Source organism: Choloepus didactylus, chromosome 16 (assembly GCF_015220235.1).
Source record: "Choloepus didactylus isolate mChoDid1 chromosome 16, mChoDid1.pri, whole genome shotgun sequence".
In the NCBI taxonomy this organism is placed as follows: domain Eukaryota; kingdom Metazoa; phylum Chordata; class Mammalia; order Pilosa; family Megalonychidae; genus Choloepus; species Choloepus didactylus.
This window is the reverse complement of record NC_051322.1, coordinates 48,446,874-48,469,240: the sequence shown is the minus strand read 5'-3', so window position 1 is coordinate 48,469,240 and position 22,367 is coordinate 48,446,874. Positions and strand designations below refer to the sequence as shown.

The window sequence follows — 22,367 nt, the reverse complement described above, 5'->3', positions numbered from 1 at the left end:
GCATTTATAGGTGATCACACAAGTGAATATCCTTGTTCTTAGGAAATATACATGGTGGTATTAAATGTTCAAGGAGAATGATGTATACAACATACACTAAAGTATTCAGACAATGGATTGAAAAAGAGGTAAGTAGGTAAGTAAGTAGTTAGGTAGGTATGTAGGTGGTATAACACAGCAAATGTGGCAAAATGTTAAAATTGTTGGCTCTGGGTATCTGGGGGAATAGGGGCATGTTGGAGTTCTCTGTATGAGGCTTGTATTACTTTTGTAACTGTCCTGTAAGTTTGAAAGTATTTTGAAATTAAAATTAAACAACAACAACAACAGGTTTTCATCTGAAATTCTGCCAAGACTGAAGATTGTGTCTTTTGGTAATTAAGTTTCATTTTTCAAGTTTAACTTTCAGGGTAACTGTTTTCCTTATATCCAAAATTTTAATGGATTTTCATGTATTGCCAACTATATTCTACAAGTGTACCAAATGATTTCTTAGAATATATGAGAGAGTTATGCATATATGTTTGGATAGGATAGAGTAAGTCTGCCATTGCAGAGAAGGAATGAAACAAATAAATTTAAGGTCACAAAACTAATGTTCTGGTTAAAGATTACCAACAAATAAAGGGAAATACTCTTATTATGTAGAATATAGTCTTTCCTTTCCAGAGTGGTCAAATTGAGTGAAATACGAGCAGAAAGATATTACTGAAAAGGTGAAATTTGGAACCTAAGAACTATTTTATAAGTAAATCTGAAAAGCACCTGGAGTACTCCATTAGCTGCCCCTCCCAGCTTCTGCTCTTCCTCCTCCCTGGGAATCTGAAGCTAAAATTAGCTTTCCTGCTGGGCTTCCACTGTTCTTGCTGCTAAGGAGGAAAAGGAATAAAAATAGAACATGTTATAGGTTGATAGTAGTAATTAACAATTCATTAAATAAATAATTGTCCTGAGTATTATTCCAGGAATTGTTTTTAAGATGCACATTAAGACTCATTTCCTACATAAGATTTTCCCTGCTAAGTCCATACAATTTCAAACATTCCACTTCCTATCTTCATTATAGCTTGTCACTGAAAATGCAAAATTTAATACTTCAGCACATCCCATATTGTTTTGTTCTCTTATTGGATAACCAAATGTGTAAGCTAGTTGGTAGCAAAGTTCATGACATATACATAATATCTAATATAGTATCTAGGACAATGTAGACAATAAAAGAATTGGATTAGTCATTTAAAGGGCTTCTATTTAGGATTCATATAGTAGACAACAGTGGAGAGCTTTTTATTAAATGCAGTTTTATTGAGATGATCACATAACCTACAATCATTCAAAGTGTACAATCAGTCGTTCACAGTATCATCATATAGTTGTGCATTCATCACCACAATCAATCTTTGAGCATTTTCATTACTCCAAAAAATAAAATAAAGATTAAAATAAAAAAATCACCCAAAACATCCCATTCCCTTCCCTCCATTGTTCATTTACATTTTTTAAGACAGTTAGAGATACAGTCACACACCCTATGGTCATCCACAGTGTACAATTATTCATAGCACCATCATACATTTGTGCATTCATCACCAGAATCAATTTTTGAAACTTCTCCTTATTCCAAAATAATAAAAGCAAAAAAGAACACCTAAATCTTTCCATCTCCTCCATCCCACCCTATTCATCTAATTTTTGTCCCCATTTTCCCACTCATCTGCCCATATACTGGATAAAGGGAGTGTGAGCCACAAAGTTTTCACAATCACAGTCATAAAAGTGGAGAGCTGTAACGAAGTATGGTAATGGCACCCTTTTCCCCCTGAAGCTAATTGAGGATGCGTTAAGATGTTCTGGATTTTCCTTAGCTCTTTCCATCTTGTTGTGATCCCTTCTCATAGATTTATCAGTTGTGTGGACTTTTTTGGGAATTAAGTGTCCATTAAAGAAAAATTAGTGACTAACCTCGCTGAAATGCCTAGATCTATGCTTCTACCTAATTTTTCTTTAAAAAAACAAAAAAAGATGAGTGGAAGACATCACATCTGTGACTCGTCAGCATATTTAAGCATCAGTAATACTGCATTAAGGACGTTAAGTTCAAATTCTCACAACGGGGCTTACTTGTAACTCCCTCTCCCCCATGCAGTAAAGGATTAAAATTCCATAATTGATGTTACCTGCTTCATAATACATCTTGATAGAGTCAGAATATTCTAGCAAGAACCAAAAACTAACATTAGGGAGTATTTTTTTATGGAAAACTTCCTTCAAAATCCAACATATTCGATAAGAGCAGTGGGAAATGGGGTCCGCGTTACGAGGGAATCAGGAGGCTAAAGGTATGCACGTGAGCGCCCAAGTGTTTATGTCACAACCTGGTGGAGGCGCCACGCGCTTGTTGCTAAGGGGCCGCCCCTTCCCCGCCTCTCCCCATCCCCCATGGCCTTTCCGGGCCCGTGACCTGCGAGACAGGCTGCAGGCAGCGCAGTGCAATGGGAGAGTTTGCTGGAGGGGGGCGGCGGGATTCCGGCGCTCCATGAACCTTGGGTGAGGCCCCGTGCCGGGTCCATGAGCACTGCGCACGCCTCCCTCCCAACCTCCATCCCCCCACGGGCCTTGGCCACGGAGGCAGCAGCGGCCGGTCCAGAAGCAGAAGCTTGGCGCAGGACCTCCTTTCAACCAACAAGCGTCAGAGAAAAGGCTGCTCCACCGCGACCGCCGGTCGGGCACTCCTAGGAAGCGTCTACACAAGCGGAGGAGTGGAGGGACGGAGGTGTGCAGCGAAGCCGGGAGTTAAGAGGCAGAGTCGCGGAAAAGGGTGAGCAGTGGCGCGGGGCCAGCTTCGGGGAGAAGCAGCTGAGCGGCGCGGAGGGAGGCCCAGCCGGGCGGAGGGGAAAACAGACGTCGCGGGCAAAGACTGGGAGCTGGTGGGGGAAAGACGGTCCCGCAGAGAAGCCAGGTACGGGAGGGGCCTCCGGAAGGAAGCCGCGGTTTGGGGGTGCCGATGCCCGCAGAGGTGCGGGAGGCTACCTGGCAAGCCCGGGGCAGCCTCCGAACCCGGGTGCGCGCTGAAGCAAAGCTTCCAGTCCTGCCCCTGCGGTGATCCCGGACCGCGCGTGCGAGTGCCGCGCCCGGGCTTTCGGGCCCCGCCCCCTTCCTGGCGTGAGCCGCTTCCTGACGCGTTTCCCCTCCCCCTTCGGGTTCGCGCAGGGAGTAGGGCCCCAGGCCGCCACCGCCGCCTCGGCCGCTCCCGCCGCCATCGCCTTGATCCCTCAACCCCCGCCATGGCCGAGGACCTCTCCGCGGCCACGTCCTACACCGAAGATGATTTCTACTGCCCTGTCTGTCAGGAGGTGCTCAAAACGCCTGTGCGGACCGCGGCCTGTCAGCACGTGTGAGTAGAAGCCCCCTCCCCCGCGTGGAGCCAGGTGGTCCTTTAGACCCGGCTTCCGGCTCCCGAAGCCCGGCCTGGCGGCGCCGAGCCCCCAGCGGCCCGCCGGAGCGCCGCTGGGCCGGAGGACCTGTTCCCAGCCCGTGAGCGCCCGGCCCGCTCTCCGCCGGCGGCTCGGGGCCCGCAGCCGGCGCTTGGCCCTTCAGCCCGCGCCCAGCGCCCCGGGGGCAGTGTCAGGCCCGTTCCGGTGACGTCTCCAGGCTCCCGAGGCTTCTCTACTTCAGGCCTGGCAGGAATTGCAGGGAACGTGGATCCTTTCTGTTTCTTGGCAACCTGGGTGAAGGCTGGGGTGTCGAGTGTCAAAACCCGCTGAAGATGTCGGCACGGGCCCGCTGCCCCCACTCTTTGGTCTGCCCTGCTTTGAAGTGTTTTCTTTTCCTTTTTTCGGAATCTTGGTCCATCCCTTCTAGATCCAAGGACCCTTATCTAACTTGCCTTTCGACCCTGCTTCGCAGACCACCTTGGAAGTGCCTTGTTCCGTTGAAATCTTAGTACATATCAGAAATGGCCTAGAATTTTTCTTTTCTCATATGTTAGAACTGACAGGACTTCCGGGTGTTGAAGTGATAGTTTCCCTTTGTCTTACCCTTCTGGCTTATGACTTGGTTACAAAGGTAGAGATGAGAAAGGAAGATTTCTGTTATGTGGAATGAAATGAAAAGGAGGTACTAATTCTAGGGTGGAGGACACCCAAAGGGATTAGGTGAGGTGGCTTGGTGCTATTGAATTTGATATTTTTAAGAAGAATTTAGGTAATTTTACAGACTGCTAGAGTGTCAGTGAGGGTTGGAAGGAGCACTTTAAAGGGTATATAGATAGCATTTCTTACAAAACTGATTGATCACAGTCACCTGGGAAACTTTAAAAAAAAATACCAATTCCCAGACTCCATTCCAAACTTACAAAAGAATTTCTGGCAGGTGGGACCTAGAAATCTTTATTTAAAAAATACATTTAGGCTTGAATGTTTTGTGTGTTTAACATAGCTCTGCAAATACGAAAAAATTTAAATGATTTTCTAACTATGGTTATGCCTCCTTCCACTTTTTTTGGGGGGGGGTGTGTTCTATAATTTTGTAAAGAATAGGTTGGCTTGGATTCTTAATCAGAAATTTCCTTATACAGTTGTTTTTTCGATAGCCACTCTTTGTTCACCAATCTCAACTCCACTTGCCTACTTTACTCCTATCATGTAGTGGTTGTGTGAGCCTGGAGTTTGTGACTTTTCTTCATAGACATTATTCTGGTTGCTTTGGCTGTTTAAGGGCGATGAACGATTGTCTGGGATTCCTTTATTTAGCACAACAAATGCAGATTCTTAGGAAAATATCTTGAGATGTCTAGGTCACAGATTTGCCTTTAATCTGTCGGTATTCATTATCATAACTTGTTGCCTTTCCCATTTTAAAAAGCATTGTGCTGGTGAATGGATTGGAGGAAGGACAGGGAGGGAGGGCAAGGTGAAGGTGTAGTTACAGCTGCCAACAATGTGTATATATTGTAGGTCTTCTCTGGACAGAATCATTTCAATTACTGTTGGGGTCAATGACCTCATAGAACTCATTGTAATATCCAGACCCCCTGAAAATTCCATGCAGTTTGCTCTAGCCCACTTCCCTTAATGGGATATTATAAATCAAGGACTGTAATTTGGCTTGATCTGAAGGCTGTAGAAAAGATAGTGGGGATGATAGTTTTTAATTCAAGACCTTTCCCAGTTCAACTCATTGGGGTGGGATGTGACCATTCGAGCTGTGGAACTATAGAATAGATGTTGTTGATGGGAGCAATGGACAATTTTCCTTTTGTCCTAAGTCCCCATCCCTTCCTGCTCCCTCCTCCTGTCCCCAGTTCCTCTAAGGTTCTGGCTGAACAATTAATGAAAGAAGGTGGGGTGGGGGTGGGGGGTGGGGTGGTGGAGTGTGGGGGGGGTGGGGGAGTTGTTACTTGGAAAAGGTGGCAGTGGTGGCAGAGTCTTGATTGGCTGAAAGGAGTTTGGTGGAGAAATGGAGAGATTTCTTTATCTAGTTTACTGTGTCATTTGCTCTTGCCTTTTTACAAAGTCCACACCTGTGCCTTTAAATACATTTATATTTACCTACAAAGTCAATTTTTGATTCATGGATAGTGAAGGATAAGGTGATAAGGGCTTTAGGTCACCATTGGTCCAGTGGGAAATAAGAATAAGCTTTCATTGCCATTTCAGTGATGGGGAAGGGTTTGCTCATCAACTATTTTAGTCAAAGGAGCAAGATCAGTATCATTAGAATAACTTTACCAAAATATAGATTCCCATTTATCCCCATTTATTCCTTCAAACAACATTTATTGAATGTTTTCTGTATGCTAGGTACAGGGAAAATAAAGTGCTCTTTCCCTGGAGAGTACTGTAGTCTAATGGAAAAGACTTATCTATAAGTGTGATTGAGATCAGAAAGACTTACGTTTAGTGTATGAGTATAGGGAAGATTTCCTGGATAAGTAGTAATTAGGTCAGAATTTGTATAGAGGGTTTGTTGGGGGAATACCCTGATTAGGTAGTGATTAAAAGTGTTAAAGAGGATGACTGTATTCACACTACAAAGTTTGGTTGGAGATTGGAGCTTAGGAATATTGACAAGAATTTATTATGAACTTTGTCATGAAAGCCATATAGATCTATTAAATAACTTTTGGCAGGGGAGCAGCATGATCTCCTTTCAATTTTACAAAGTTACTTTAGCGGAAGGGTCCAGTTTGGTAGTAGTAAGACTAGTGACGAGGTCATTCATTGTTGTGTCAGGGAGAGAAATGATTTGAACCCAAACTAAGGTAATGAAAGTAGAAATGGAGATAAGAGACTCTAGGCATTTTAAGGAGATAGTGTAAGATCTGATGACTGTATGTCCAGTATATATGGGTATATACTGTTATAGATCTTATACTGTTATAGATCTTAGCTCTTAGCTGGAGCTAAAGCTGTGAGTGTGAGTGTAGTCACTGAGGGAGGTATATAAATTGAAAGATAGCATAGGGCCTAAATAGAACAATGCCCTGGAGGACATGTATTTAAATATTGAGTGGAGAAATTGCAGCTTGAGAAGAAATGAACAGAAGGATAAAAAGCCAGGATAGAGCATGATAGTGGAAACAGAATTTTAAGTAGTCAGCAGTGTCAGGATGCCTGAGAGTGATCAGATGTCATGTTTTGAGAAATGTAGAAAGACTACATATTAAAGTTGAACATTCAAGGTAAGTTTTCAGAAGAAGGTACAGACGGATATAGTAGTAAGGTATGTATCTCTTTTGGTGCTCTTTGTAATTTTCGAAGGCCATAACCTCTGTTCTTCAAGGAAGTAACTCTTGTGTTAGAAGTAAGCTCACATCACAATGAAAACTGGATATAATGTTTGTTACCTTGCTGAACTCTTAAAAAATGGAAATCTAATCTGTGTTTGCTTTTGGACATTTATGTAAGATTGCATCTTTTAAAATGAGCTAATTATAATCTCAGAAAGTACAAATTAATGTGGTTCCCTGTTTGACCTCCTTAAATTATCCAGTCCCTGAATTTTCAGTTTATATTTTTTAGAATTAACAGCTTTATTGATATCTTGTGATCTAAATATATACTTTCTTTACTGTAGACATGTTTGTTATAGTCCTCAAAGCAAGGCTTATGTGGGTTCTTGTTGATTTAATAAATGCTCAATAGATCATCTTTCTTCTTAAGGTTTTTAAGACTTGATCCAAATCGTCTTGACATACTCATTTAAAAAATGACATAACTTAAAAAAAGTTTGGTATATCGTATAACAGAAGATTGAGTTAATGTCAAGCTCTGAAAACTTTTAAAAACTATGGTTTTTTCTTCTCATAGTTTCTGAAGTTATTTCAGGGAATGATTTTGATTATAGACTAGGGAGATAAAAGAGTGCCAGATTTTTAATTAATTAATTAATTATGATAAATTCAGGAGCATGGTGAGTGGAAAGTTGTTTTTCTCTCCCAATATCTGTTGATTAGCCTTTTGTTTGGAGAATAAATAACAGAAATTCCTCTGGCATCTGCTTGTTTATAGTTGAGAAACTTAAGACACATCTTTTTAAGTTGTTTTGGGGCAATGCATTATGCTTCAGATGTAGACTCTGATAGCATGAAAATAGTTTCAGTAATTCTTGATTTGCATCTCTTACCTTTCCCCTACTACTGAAATAAGCTCTATCTAGCAAATTCATTTATAATCCAGCTCAAAGGGAGATGAGTATAAGCAGTATGGTATCTGAAAAAATATACTTGCTGGTACAGAGAAAAGAACAGTAAACTTTGAGATACGAGACCTGAATAACTTTCCTTAGTAGCTCTTATCACATCTTATGATCATAACATTTTTGGAATTAGATCATTTGACTAATACCAGAGCTACCATTTAGACTGTCAGCTCTTTAAAAGCAGCAACCAAGTTCTGTGGTTACATATCTGAGCCTACATGCATTCAGTATTTATTGAGTAAAGGAATGAATGGGTTTGTGTTGGGAGGCTGCAGCTTACTAATGATTTTATCACTTGGTCAAGTCATTAAACCCCTATGAGCCTGATTTCTTGTGGGTAAAAAGGGATAAAAATACTATTTCACAGAGTTGTTGCAAGGACCAAATGAGGTAAGGTTTGTGAATGATATTCATCGTCTTGTATTTGTATTTCAGGTTTTTTGGTTCAGATGTTTAATACCAAAGGAGTTATTGTGAATAAGGAATTGGGTCAGATGACTCAAAATATTAAATACAAAAGGAAAAAAAAAGTTGTCTCCCACAATCAGTATTACCTTACATACTTCTTGCATACCTACAGAGATATGTATAAAAGCAGGTTGTAAATGTATTATTTTCCTCTTTTTCACACAAAGATCAGCATGTTGTATGCATTCTTTTGTACCTTTTTTTTCATGTATCGTGAAGATCATTCTATATTAGTATATGAACAGCCTCTTTTTTTTAATTGCTGTCTAATTTTCATACACTCAACAAATATTGAGTGTCCATTATATGTCAGTACTCTTGTAGATACTAGGGGTACAGCGGTGAACAAACCAGATAAAAATTCATGTTCTCTTTAAATTTGTATGTTTAGTATTCCATTGTTTGATGTATCATTATCCAGTCTCATATTTAGTTTGTTTCTAATCTTTTGCTATTGTAAATAATGCTGCAACAAATACATCATTTCACACATATGAGAATTAATATGTACGATAAACTCTGATAAATTCTGATGTGGAATTGCTGGGTCAGAGGTTAAATACAAGGGAATTTGTCAGCTATGTCACATAAGGATGATTACAGATCTAGTGTTTGTACCTGGAAAGTGCTCACTGTTTTGACGATTTGATATCTTTGGATTAAGGGACTGTTGAATTGGATTAAGGTAAATTGGCATTCATTTTTTCTAACAAGTATTAATGAATGCCTACTAGGTGCCAGGCATTGTTGGTACTGGAGATACAGTGGTGAGCCAGCAGATATAATCCCTGCCTTCTGGAGCTGGGCGATGATGAGACAACCATATTTTAATTCAAGTAAACATGCACATAAATGTATACATATAGTTACAAATTCATAGTTTCCAAGAGGGTTTAACAGAGGCCCTAGATCTAGTGTGGGTGGATGGGCGGATAGTCAAAGACCCTTTCTTGAGGAAATGATATTGTTGCTGAGATCTAAATGATGCGTAGGTGTTAATTTGTACAGGACTTTTTTATATAGAGCGTTCTGGGTACAGGGAACCTTCTGGACAAAGACCCTGAGGTAGTAGGCAAACTGCAGGGCCTGGTATTTTTAATTAAAAAAAATTTTGTTTATTAGAGAAATTGTTTTTCTGCTGAAAATAGAGTTTTCTCATATTACCCCCGCTCCCCAATTATTAAGAACATGCATTAGTGTGTTATGTTTGTTACAATTCATAAAAGCATGTTTTTATATTTGTACTATTAACTGTAGTCCATGGTTTACATTAGGGTTCATTGCTTGGGTTTGTTTTGTTTTTTAAATTTTTATTCTAGTAACATACGCAACCAAAATTTCCCCTTTTAACCACATTCAGAGTTTTCAGTACTGTTCGTCAAGTTCACAGTGTGCTACCATCACCACTAACCATTACCAAAATGTTTCCATCACCCCAAACAGAAACTCTGTACCAATTAAGCATTAAGTCCCTATTCCCAACCCCCACCCTGGCTCCTGGTAACCTGTGTTCTATTTTCTGACTTTATGAATTTGCTTATTCTAATTATTTCATATCAGTGAGATCATACAATATTTATCCTTTTGTGTCTGGCTTATTTCACTAAACACAATTTCTTCAGGGTTCATCCATCTTGTAGCATGTATCAGAACTCCATTCCTTTTTCTACAGCTGAATAATATTCCATTGTAAGTATGTACCATGGTTTGTTTATCCATTCATTGGCTGATGGACACTTGAATTGCTTCCATCTTTTGGTAGTTGTGAAAAGTTTCTGTGAACATCAGTGTGCGTATCTCTGTTCAAGTCCCTGCTTTCAGTTCTTCTGGATATGTATCTAGAAGGGGGTTGCTGATCGTATGGTAATTCTATACTTAACTTTCTGAGGAACCACTAAACTGTCTTCCGTAGCTGCTACACCATTTTACATTCTCAACAACAATGAATGTGTTTCTCCACATCCTCTCCAACACTTATAGGGCCCTTTTTTTTTTTTTAATTCCATTTTATTGAGATATATTCACATCCCATACAGTCATCCAAAGTATACAGTTGTTCACAGAATCATTATATAATTGTGCATTCATCACCACAATCAATTTTTGAACATTTTCATTACTGCAAAAAAAAAAAAAGTAAGAATAAAAATTAAAGTAAAAAAGAACACCCAGAACATCCCATCCCTTTCCAACCCTCCCTTATTCTTTTACTCTTTGTCTTCATTTTTCTACTCATCTGTCCGTAGACTGGATAAAGGGAGTGTGAACCACAGATTTTCACAATCACACAGTCACACAGTGTAAGCTATACAGTTACATAGTCATCTTCAAGAATCAATGCTACTGGATTGCACTTCAATAATTTCAGATATTTCCTTATAGCTATTCCAGTACACTAAAAACTTAAAAAGGGATATCTATGTAATGCATAAGAATAACCTCCAGAATGTCCTCTTGACTGCATTTGAAATCTCTCAGTCACTGAAACTTGATTTTGTTCCATTTCTCTCCCCACCCCTTTTTTTAATTGAGATTTTTCACATTCCATACAATTATCCAAAGATCAAAAGTGTACAATTATTTGCCCACAGTACCATCATATAGCTATGCATCCATCACCAAAATTAAATTTTTTTTGTATTTTTAGAATGTTTTCATTACTCCAGGAAAGAAAGACCAAAAAAAAAAAAGGAAACTTAAAATCCTCCCATGCCCCTAATCACTACCCCCTCCATTATTGACTCATAGTATTGGTATAGTACATTTGTTGTACTATTGATGAAAGTTGATGAAAGAATGTTAAAATACTACTAACTGTAGTGTATAGTTTGCAGTAGGTATACTTTTCTCCCTAAATGCCCCTCTATTATTAACTTCTAGGTATAGTCTCATACATTTGTTCTAGTTCATGAAAGAGATTTCTGATATTTGTACAGTTAATCATGGACATTGCTCACCATAGGATTTACTGTTATATACATTCGAACCTTTTAACTTCTAACTTTTCTTCTGGTTACATACGTGACTCTGAGCTTCCCCTTTCCACCACATTTACACACTATTCAGCACTGTTAGTTATTCTCACAATAACGTGCTACCATCACCTCTGTCCATTTTCAAACACTTAAGTTCAACCTAGTTGAACATTCTGCTCATAATAAGCAACTCTCCCCATTCTTTAGCCTCATTCTATATCCTGGTAACTTACATTTCATGTCTATGAGTTTACATATTATAATTCGTATCAGTGAGACCATGCAATAGTTGTCCTTATGTGTCTGATGTATTTCACTCAGTATAGTATCCACAAGGTTTCTTCATCAACCCATTTTTTTTAAGGCGGTTTTGTTCACAAACCATATATTCCATCCTAAGTAAACAATTGATGGTTTCCTGTATCGTCACGGATTTATATATTCACCACCATCACCACTGTCTATATAAGGACATCTCCATTTCTTCCACAAAGAAGGAGGAAGAGTCAAAGAAGGTAGAGAGACAAAAGAAAAAGAAGCAAGAAAGAGAAACAAAACAGAACATGACAGCCAGGAAGCAACAAAAGCAAAGATAGCATTCAACTAAAGTAGAATAAAGAGTCAGACAACGTCACCAATGCCAAGACTCCCATACCCCTCCCTTATGTCCCCCTCTTATATGCATTTAGCTTTGGTATATTGCTACATTAAAGGAAGCATAGTACAATGTTTCTGTTAATTATAGTGTCTAGTCTGCATTGATTGTATTTGTCCCCCAATATCAGCCTATTTTTAACACCTTGCAAGGTTGACATTCATTTGTTCTTCCTCATGTAAAAACGTATTTGTACATTTTATTGCAGTTGTTAGCACTCTAGGTTTCACTGAGTTATACAATCCCAGTCTTTATCTTTCCTCTTTCCTTCTGGTGTTCCACATGCTCCTGACCTTCCTCTTTCAACCATCCTCACAGTCATCTTTGTTCAGTATACTTACATTGCTGTGCTTCCACCACCCAAGATTGTGTTCCATACCTCTCACTTCTGTCTTTTCCTATCTGTCTGTAGTGCTCATTTTAGATTTCCTGTAGTGCAGGTATCTTGGTCACAAACTCTGTCATTGTCCATTTGTCAGAAAATATTTTAAACTCTTCCTCATATTTGAATGACAGTTTTGCTGGATATAGGAGTCTTGGTTGGTGGTTTTTCTCTTTCTGTATCTTAAGTATATCACCCCACTTCTTGCCTCCATGGTTTCTGCTGAGAAATCTGCACATACTCTTATCAAGCTTCCTTTGTATGTGATGGATCTCTTTTCTCTTTCTGCTTTCAGGATTTTCTTTGTCTTTGTTGTTTGATAATCTGATTATTAAGTGTCTTGATGTAGGCCTGTTCAGATCCATTTTGTTTGGATACTGTGTGCTTCTTGGATCTGTCATTTTTATGTCTTTCATAATAGATGGGAAATTTTCGTTGATTATTTCCTCTATTATTGCTTCTGCCCCTTTTCCCTTCTCTTCTCCTGGGACACCCATGACATGTACATTCATGCATTTCATGTTGTCATTCAATTCCCTGAGACATTGCTCATATTTTTCCATTCTTTTCCCTCTCTGTTCTTTTGTGTGTAGGATTTTGAGTGTCTTGTTCTCCAGTTCCTGAGTGTTTTATTCTGCCTCTTGAGATCTGCTGTTGTATGTTTCCATTGTGTGTTTCATCTCTTGTGTTGTGCCTTTCATTTCCATAGATTCTGCCAATTGTTTTTTTGAATTTTTGATTTTTGCCTTATATTCGCCCATTGTTTTCAGTATACACTTCATCTCTTTTGCAGTATCTTTGCTACACTTGAATTGATTTAGCATTAGTTGTTTGAATTCCTGTATCTCATTTGAAGTTAAGTTTGTTCCTTTGACTGGGCCATAACTTCATTTTTCTTAGTGTATGTTGTAGTTTTCTGTTGTCTAGGCATCTGGTGTCCTTGGTTACCCCAATCAGGTATTCCCAGACCAGAATGGGCTCAGATCTCAGAAGGGGTCAATATTCAGTATCAGGTCTCCCTGAGGGTGTGTCTTAGAAGATTGACACACCCTGTGAGTCCTCAAGCTGCTATGCCTCTCCTAACCTGCCCAGCAGGTGGCATCTGTCAGCCTTAAGCTCCAGACTGGGTTAAGGAGGTGTGGCCCCCTTAGTCCTTAGTTTCTCTTTTGGTTGTTTTCCCCCAGGGTCTGGGGTCTGGTTCTGAATGGGAGGCTGGTAGTAGGGCTGGGCACCACTTCCTTCCTCTTAGGGAAGATACACCCCCCTAGGGAGTTTTCATTTGCATTTAAATAAGGCTCTTTGTCTCTCTGACTCTGCTATCTCCACCCTTGTCTGGTCAGAGAGCTGTGAACTGAAAATGGCTGTGGCTTTCTGCACTGAGCTGCCCGGGTTGAGAGAGAGAAAAAGGGACAGAAAGCCCCCCTTCAGGGCCAGTCCACAGTCACCCCAGCTTCACTTGCTGACCAGAGATAGCACCTGGTCCTCTGGGCTCCCCCACCTGGCACAGAGAAGTCTGCTGGCTCTTTAAGGTCAGTCATCACTAAAAGCCTCTGTCTGCTGGTTGGGGATTTGTAGCTTGTGTTGAGCAGTCCGCGTTTGTTAATCAAACCCCCAGTTGGAGCTGTACTGAGGTATATTTGCTTGTTAAGAGATTGCTGCTCTCTCTCACAGTGAGGTCTTGCAGTTTGGGCTGCTGGGGTGGGGGAGGTGCTCTCAGCACAGGTCTGCAGTCTTAACTTACAGATTTTATGTTGTTATCTAAGGCATTCCTCCCAATCCAGGTTGGTGTTTGATGATGTGGACAGTCAAGTTTGTGCCCCGGCTATTATTCCAGATTATTTACTAGTTGTTCCTGGTTGTTTATTAGTTGTTCCAGGGGTACTGACTAACATCTGTTCCTCTCTATGCCGCCATCTTCTTTCTCCCTGGACCTTGTATTTTAATGAAAAGCATCTTCTAGCTTTCTGAAGCATTTTACAGATTTCTTAATTTTTTAATCTTTTAAGCCTTGGTTTCTTCATCAGTAAATTATAGGACCACTTTTTTTTTGTTTTTTTGTTTTTTTTTTTAAAGAATTCAAGATTATCAGTGTAAAACTTCTGGAACCTTGCCTAGCATGCATTAGATAATAAATGGTAACTTCTACTTTTTAAAATGTCGTCTTTTCACAAAATTGAGCTAATTTACAAAATGCTGTCGCTACTATAGTACCTGTATTCCAGTATCTTTGCCAACTTTGGTCTTTTCAATATTTTTTTTGGTAAGTTAATACAATTTATAATGGTGTCTTTAAGTCACTTTTCTATTTCTTCAGTTGCTAACAAGGCTGTATGAATTTTTATATAATATTTTACAGTTTTACCATTCAGAGGAGTGTGCTCTAGGTATATTTGGAGTAATTTTTGTAGCTATGTTTTGACGATACTCTAATATACATTGTTTACTGTCCTGTTCAGTTGCTCTCCTTTTGAATATTACATCTTGTCTATTCAAATTTAAAATATTTGATTCCCTTTATTTCTCTAGCAAAAACTATAGTAGTATTCATTTTTCACCCTATTGAATCTTTTTTAGCCTGTTTTTTTGACACCTGAATTTACTGAGATGTGTGGTATAACAATTTGAATCTTAATTTGCAATTCTTATGTTCAGTTGCTCTCAGTATTTTTTAGAAAGGATTCCTTTTCCATTTTTTTAAATATTTTAAAAATATATTTCCTTCTTAAAATAATTTGGGGATTTTCCAATTTCCTTTAGTCTTTACAGATGAGGAAACCAAGTCTTCCTGTCATAAACATTGAGGACTCTCTTTCTAAAAAAGAGATTCTCTTGTCTCTCCCTTCTACCCCTACCTTAGTGCAGACCTTATCTTCTGGACTATTGTTAAAGTTACTTATTTTTTTTTACCCCTCCTCCCTTCTTTTTTTCACTTTTACAATTCCTCTGATTGAAGAATGCAAACACTGGCTAGAATAAAGAATTTAAATTAAACTTTTTTACTCAGAATTTACAAACTAAGTGTAAAGACATTTAAATAGTTTTCAAATGATTTTTTTGGTAAGTTTTGAGTCTATACTTTTAAAGTTATTAAAGCTTAAAACTGCATATTTAAGAATTTTGGTGAGTATTGACAAATTGCTATCTGGAAACTTAGAACACTCATTTCCTTATACTCCCACTACACTGGTTGTATTTTATTATTTTTTTATTCAATTTTATTGAGATATATTCACATATGATACAGTCATCCAAAGTGTACAATCAGTTCACAGTACTATCATATAGTTGTGCATTCATCACCCCAATCTATTTTTTGAACATTTTCCATGTACCAGAAAAAGGGAAAATAAGAATAAAAAATAAAAATAAAGAACACCAAAAACGCCACCCCAATTCTATATATATGTAATTATATATATAAGCATATATATATAATATGTAGTTACATATATATAAGCATATATATATAATATGTAATTATATATATAAAAATTTTTTTTATTGAATTGACAAGATTTACTGTTTTATACATTCCCATCTTTTAACCTCCAACTTCCTTCTGGTGACATATGTGACTTTGACCTTACCCTTTCCAACACTTTTCACGCACCTTTCAGCAGTTTTATTCTCACAATATGCTACCATCAACCCTATCCATTTCCAAATGTTTAAGTTCACCCTAGTTGAACACTCTGCTCATAATAAGCAGACACTCCCCCTTCTTTAGCTACATTCTATATCCTGGTAACTTGTATTTCATGTCTATGAGTTTACATATTATAATTAGTTCATATCAGTGAAATCCTGTAATATTTGCTTCTATGTGTCTGTCTTATTTCACTCAATATAGTGCCCTCAAGTTTTCTTCATCAACCCCTTTCTTTTAAGATGGTTTTGTTTACCCACTATACATTCAGTCCTAAGTAAACAATTGTTGGTTCCCTGTATAGTCACATATTTATGTTAGTTCATATTAGTGAGACCATACATTATTTGTCCTTTTGTTTCTGGCTAGCTTCGCTCAACATAATGTCCTCAAGATTCATCTACATTATTATATGTTCTGTGTCTTTGTTCTGTCTTACAGCTGTATAATATCCCATCATGTGTATGTACCACAGTTTATCCACTCGTCCATTGATGGACATTTGGGCTGTTTCCATCTCTTGGCTATTGTGAATAATGCCGCGATAAACATCAGTTTACACGTGTCCTTTTGTGTCTTAACTTTCAGTTCCTTTGAGTATATACCTAGTAATGGAATAGCTGGGTCATATGGCAAATATATACTTAGCTTCCTGAGGAACCGCCACAGTGTCTTCTAGAGTGGTTGCACTGTTCTGCATTCCCACCAACAGTGAATAAGTGTGCCTCTTTCTCCACATCCTCTCCAGCACTTGTAATTTTCTGTTTTTTTTTTGGATAATGGCCCATTTTGGTAGGTATGGGATGATATCTCATTGTGGTTTTGATTTGCATTTCCCTGACAGCCGGTGAAGTTGAACATTTTCTCATATGTTTTTGAGCCATTTTTATTTCCTCTTCAGAAAAGTGTCTGTCCATTTCTTTTGCCCATTTTTAAATTGGGTTGTTTGTCTTTCTGTTGTTGAATTGTAGGATTGCTTTATATATTCAGGATATTAAACCCTTATCTGATGTGTGGCTTCCAAATGTCTTCCATTGTGTAGGCTGCCTTTTTACTTTTCTAACAGAGTCCTTTGATGTACAAAAGTGTTTGATTTTGAGGAGATCCCATTTGTCTATTTGTTGTTTGGTGCTCGTGCTTTGGGTGTAAGGTCTAGGAAACCACCTCCTATCACAAGATCTTTAAGAAATTGCCCTACATTTTCTTCTAAGAGTCTTATGGTCTTAGTGCTAATGTTTAGGTCTTTGATCCATTTGGAGTTAATTTTTGTATAAGGTGTGAGATAGAGGTCCTCTTTCATTCTTTTGGAAATGAATATCTCGTTCTCCAAACACCATTTATTGAAGAGGCTGCTCTGTCCCAGTTGCTTTGGCTTGACTGCCTTATCAAAGATCAGTTGTCCGTAGATGCGAAAATCTATTTCTGAACACTCAGTTTGATTCCATGGGTTGTTATCTCTATCCTTATGCTAGTACCATGCTGTTTTGAGCACTGTAGCTTTGTAATATGCAAAGTCAGGTAGTGTGAGACCTCCCACTTCATTCGTCTTTCTCAAGATATTTTTGGCTATTCAGGGCACCTTGCCCTTCCAAATAAATTTGGTTATTGGTTTTTCTAATTCTGTGAAGTAAGTTGTTGGGATTTTAATTGGTATTGCATTAAATCTATAAATCAGTTTAGGTACAGTTGACATCTTAATTACATTTAGTCTTCCAATCCATGAACATGTTATGTTCTTCCATTTTTTTTAGGTCCTGTTCGATTTCTTTTAGCAGTTTCTTGTAATTTTCTTTGGATAGGTCTTTTGTGGCCTTCGTAAAGTTTATTCCTAAATACTTGATTCTTAGTATTGTTGCTATTGTAAATGGAATTTTTTTTTATTTCTTCTTGTTGCCCATTACTTGTGCATAAGAACACTACAGATTTTTGTGTGTTGATCTTATAGCCTGCCACTTTGCTGTATTCATTCATTAGTTCTAATAGCTTTGTTGTAGTTTGCCTGGATTTTCTACATATAGAATCATGTCATCTGCAAAGAGTGAAAGTTTTACTTCTTCCTCTCCAATTTAGATGCCTTTTATTTCTTTTCTTGCCTAACTGCTCTAGCTAGAACTTCCAGCACAATGTTGAATAACAATGGTGACAGTAGGCATCCCTATCTTGTTCCTGATCTTAGATGGAAAGCTTTCAGTCTGTCCCTGATGTGTGTTTTTCATATATTGCCTTTATCATATTGAGAAAATTCCCTCTATTCCTATCCTTTGAAGTGTTTTCATCAAGAAAGGATGTTGAATTTTGTCAAATGCCTTTTCTGCATCGATCAAGATGATCATGTGGTTATTCTGCTTTGATTTATTGATGTAGTGTAGTGTATTACATTAATTGATTTTCTTGTGTTGAACCAGCCTTGCATACCGGAATAAACCCCACTTAGACATGGTGTATAATTCTCTTGATGTACTGCTGGAATTTATTTGCGAGTATTTTGTTGAGGATTTTTGCATCTGTATTCATTAAAGAGATTGGGCTATAATTTTCTTTTTTCGTAGTATCTTTGTCTGATTTTGGTATTAGGGTGATGTTGGATTTATAGAATGAGTTGAATAGCTTTCCCTTCCTCATCTTTTTTTTTTTTGATATCCACATTTATTGACATTTAGCTTTGTGGTGTATTGCCTTTGTTACAATTAATGGAAAAATATTACAAACTTACTGTTAACTATGGACTCTATTTTGCATTGATTGCATTTTTTCCCATATCTCATCCGCTTTTCAACACTGTGCAATGGTGACATTCATCTCTTCTCTCTCATGTAAAAACTTGCTTATATTTGTACTTTAATCACCATCATTGTACACTCTGTTTTGCTAAGTTATGCAGTGCCAGTTTATATATGTATATATATATATTTTTATTGAGATTGTTCACATTCCAAAGATCCAAAGTTGTACAGTCAGTTGCCCATGGTACCATCATACAGCTGTGCATCCATCAACAATTAATTTTTTATTCAATTTTTAGGACATTTTCATTACTTCAGAAAGGAAATAAAGAGAAAAAAAAAAAAAAACTCACATCCTCCCATACCCCTAACCACACACCTCTCCATTATTTTTTTATTTTATTTTATTTTGAAATAAATTAAAACTTATAGGAACAGTTGCAAAAACAATACAAGCGCCATACACAGAACTCCAGCATACCCTGACCCCCCTCCCCCGATACCCCAATCCCCCAACTTTAACATGCTGTCACATCGCTATTTTTTTCCATCCCTCCCTCCTTCCCTATCTATCATCCATCTGTTGCTCTGTCTTCCGAACATATGAGAGCTAGCTGCACATATCCTTGAACAAACACTATAATTCGCATATACACTTCACATGAACAAGAATATTCTTTTATGCAATCCCATTAAGCACAGCTAAGAAGTACAAGAGAGTCAACAATGATACAAAGCTTACATTCTATATTTCTTTTTCTTTATGTCTCAACTGTGGCCCTTTGAGCCTCCTGTCCTCCATCCTCCGATCCCATCCAGGTTCATCCTTGGCATTCAATTGTCATCTATTTAGACTGTCTTTTTTATTTTTATTTTTTGATTGTGGGAACATATATACAGCCTAAATCTTCTCATTCCATGCCCTCCCTAGCATTCCATTAGTGGGATTAATCACATTTAGAATGTTGTAATGCTCTTTCCCACCATCCATTACTAGAAATTTCCCTTCATCTCAGACAGCAACCTTACAGTCATTTCTTAACTCCCCATTGCCCCTTCCCCCATTGCTCTTAACCCAAACTCTACTTTTCATCTCTATGGTCATATTCTCTGATAGTTTCTTTGTGTTTACTGTGGGGCTTAAAATTAACCTCTTAAATTCATAACAATCTTGATTTTCTTTGATACCACCTTCACTTCAATAGGACACATCAACTATGTTCCTGTACTCCTCCATTCCCCCACCTTTATATAGTTGTCAAAAATTACATATTTTACGCTGAGTTCAAAACCACTGATTTGTCATTAGAGTTTGTGTATTTTATATCATGTAGGAAGTAAATAGTGGAGTTAGAATTCAAAAATTATTGACTTCTATTTGTATTCCATTGTGGTTGGAGATTGTGCTTTGAATATATTCAAAAAAAATTTTTTTTTTAATTTATTGAGGCTAGTTTTATGTCCCAGCTCATGGTCCCTTCTGGAGAAAGATCTGTGATCACTAGAGAAAAATGAGTGTCCTGGTGATTTGGGATGTAAGGTTCTATATATGTCTGTTAAAATTCTCTATATCTCTTTTTCCTTTCTGTGTTTCTTTGTTGGTAGGGCTCCCTTTAGAATCTGAAGTAGGGCAGGTCTTTTATAGGCAAAGTGTCTCAGTGTTTGTTTGTGAAAAATTTAAGCTCTCCCTCAAATTTGAAGGAGAGTTTTGCTGGATAAAGTATTCTTGGTTGGAAATTTTTCTCTCTCAGAATTTTAAATATGTCATGTCACTGCCTTCTCACCTCCATGGTGGCCACTGAGTAGCCACAACTTAGTCTTATATTGTTTCCTTTGTATGTGGTGAATTGCTTTTCTCTTGCTGCTTTCAGAACTTGCTCCTCTTCAGTATTTGAGAGTCTGATCAGAATATGCCTTGGAGTGGGTTTATTTGGATTTATTCTGTTTGGAGTTCGCTGGGCATTTATGCTTTGTGTATTTATATTGTGTAGAAGGTTTGGGAAGTTTTCCCCAGCAATTTCCATCAGATCTTCTATTTTTTTATTTACTCTTGCAATGTCTTCTTTATGCTCTTCTAGGGTCTTTTTTATGTCACTTATATCCTGGGCCGTGGTCTTCTTGATGTCCTTTAAATCCTTTGCCATGTTTTCATTCCTCGATTGTGGTTCTTTTTTTTTTATATATATATTCATTTTATTGAGATATATTCACATACCATGTAGTCATACAAAACACAAATTGTACATTTGATTGTTCACAGTACCATTACATAGTTGTACATTCTTCACCAAAATCAATCCCTGACACCTTCATTACCACACACACAAAAATAACAAGAATAATAATTAAAGTGAAAAAGAGCAATTAAAGTAAAAAAGAACACTGGGTGCCTTTGTCTGTTTGTTTGTTTGTTTGTTTCCCCTATTTTTCTACTCATCCATCCATAAACTAGACAAAGGGGAATGTGGTCCTTAAGGCTTTCCCAATCCCATTGTCACCCCTCATAAACTAGATTTTTATACAGTTGTCTTCATGTAGTTCTTTGATTAATTGTGCCAAGTACTGTCTCTCTTCTGATATTTTGATTTGGGTGTTTGGAATTGGGTTCTCCATATCATCTGGTTTTATTATATGCATTAAGATTTTCTGTTGTTTTTGGCCTCTTGGCATTTGCTTTGCTTAATGGGGTTCTTTCGAGTTGTAAAAAAAGATACCAATCTAATTTTTCAGAAACAAAAATTGGTGCCATACACTTTCTCTGACTAACCAGCAGATGGCGTCTGTGAGTTATCTATACCCCTCAAGTCAGTTCTCCTCAACTGTGTCCCCGCGGTGTGTGGGGAAATGATTCTTGTGGGGTTCAGTTCGTGAATTCAGTTTGGGTGTGTTGCTGGAGCCGTCCGCCCTGAATGTGGGGCGTGTGTCCGGGTGGCTAGGTTGGCAGGGCAGCTTTAATATTCAAACTCCCCAGGTATTCCTGGAGATTCAAGGCTGCTGCAAGAGTCTAAACTTTCATTTCAGTTCAGCCCCAGACCCTCTCTCTTGCTGACACACAAACCACTGGACTTGGCATAGCGTCCCAGGGTTTTCTGAACCGGCCCCCTTTCTCAGCTGTGCTCTTCCAGGACCTCTGCTGAGGGAAGGCTGTGCTACATCACATACACATTGAGGGAAGGCTGTGCGCCATCCCTCAAGGGAAGCCTCAGGCCACCGGGCCGTGTGGGGATGCTCTTAGCCTGATGCAAAGATGGCCGAATGGGGCTTCTCAACCCCCTCCTCCTCGCACAGTTCCTCCTTCCCAGCTCCAGGACAACTGGCGGGGCTCTGGGCTGTGGGCACGGCCCCAGGCAGGAGTGTCTCCAGCCCTCCGGGAAGCCACCTGCTAGCCGTGGGGTTTCTTTCTGCTTCCGGCTCTCCCCTCCGGTCCCCTGCCCCTGAGGGTATCTGCAGCGGGCTATCCTCCAGGCCAGATACTGAGAGGCTGGCTCAGCCCTCTCCTGCCGTGTTTTACTGCGTGGTTCTCACTGTCTCAACTGCAGCTGCTCCTGGGTTTTTCCCTTTTGTTTTGTTTTGTTTTGTTTTGTTTAAAGAACCAGTCGGTCTCCAAACGCCAACCCCTGGCTTCCCCACACCGCAGCATCGCTGCGGGTCTCCCAGCCAGCTTACTCACTCGTTTCAGAATGCAGAATCCCGGTTTCACCAAGTATACGGCCCCTGTGGTACTAGCAGACCTTGTCCAGCTGGCGCATTGCTGAAACCGGTATTCTGGGTCACTTTCTGGTTTTTATCTTGTATTTTTCACGGAGGTGTTTTTTTT

The 22,367-nt window shown here is 38.8% G+C and overlaps 1 protein-coding gene across 4 annotated transcripts in view; it reads left to right on the top strand.

Moving 5' to 3' along the window:
* Nucleotides 1-1,886: 1,886 nt before the first annotated feature.
* Nucleotides 1,887-22,367, top strand: part of RNF138 (ring finger protein 138) — a 74,780-nt gene continuing 54,299 nt past the window's right edge. Inside the window, exons 1-2 of one of the 4 annotated variants that reach the window (XM_037806376.1) lie at nt 1,887-2,818; nt 3,211-3,394. In XM_037806376.1, the coding sequence (XP_037662304.1) occupies nt 3,285-3,394 (110 nt within the window). In that variant the 5' untranslated portion in view covers nt 1,887-2,818; nt 3,211-3,284. Of the gene's footprint in view, nt 2,853-3,206; nt 3,395-22,367 lie in introns of all 4 variants that reach the window. The other 3 variants (XM_037806374.1, XM_037806373.1, XM_037806375.1) reach the window with 3 other exon arrangements.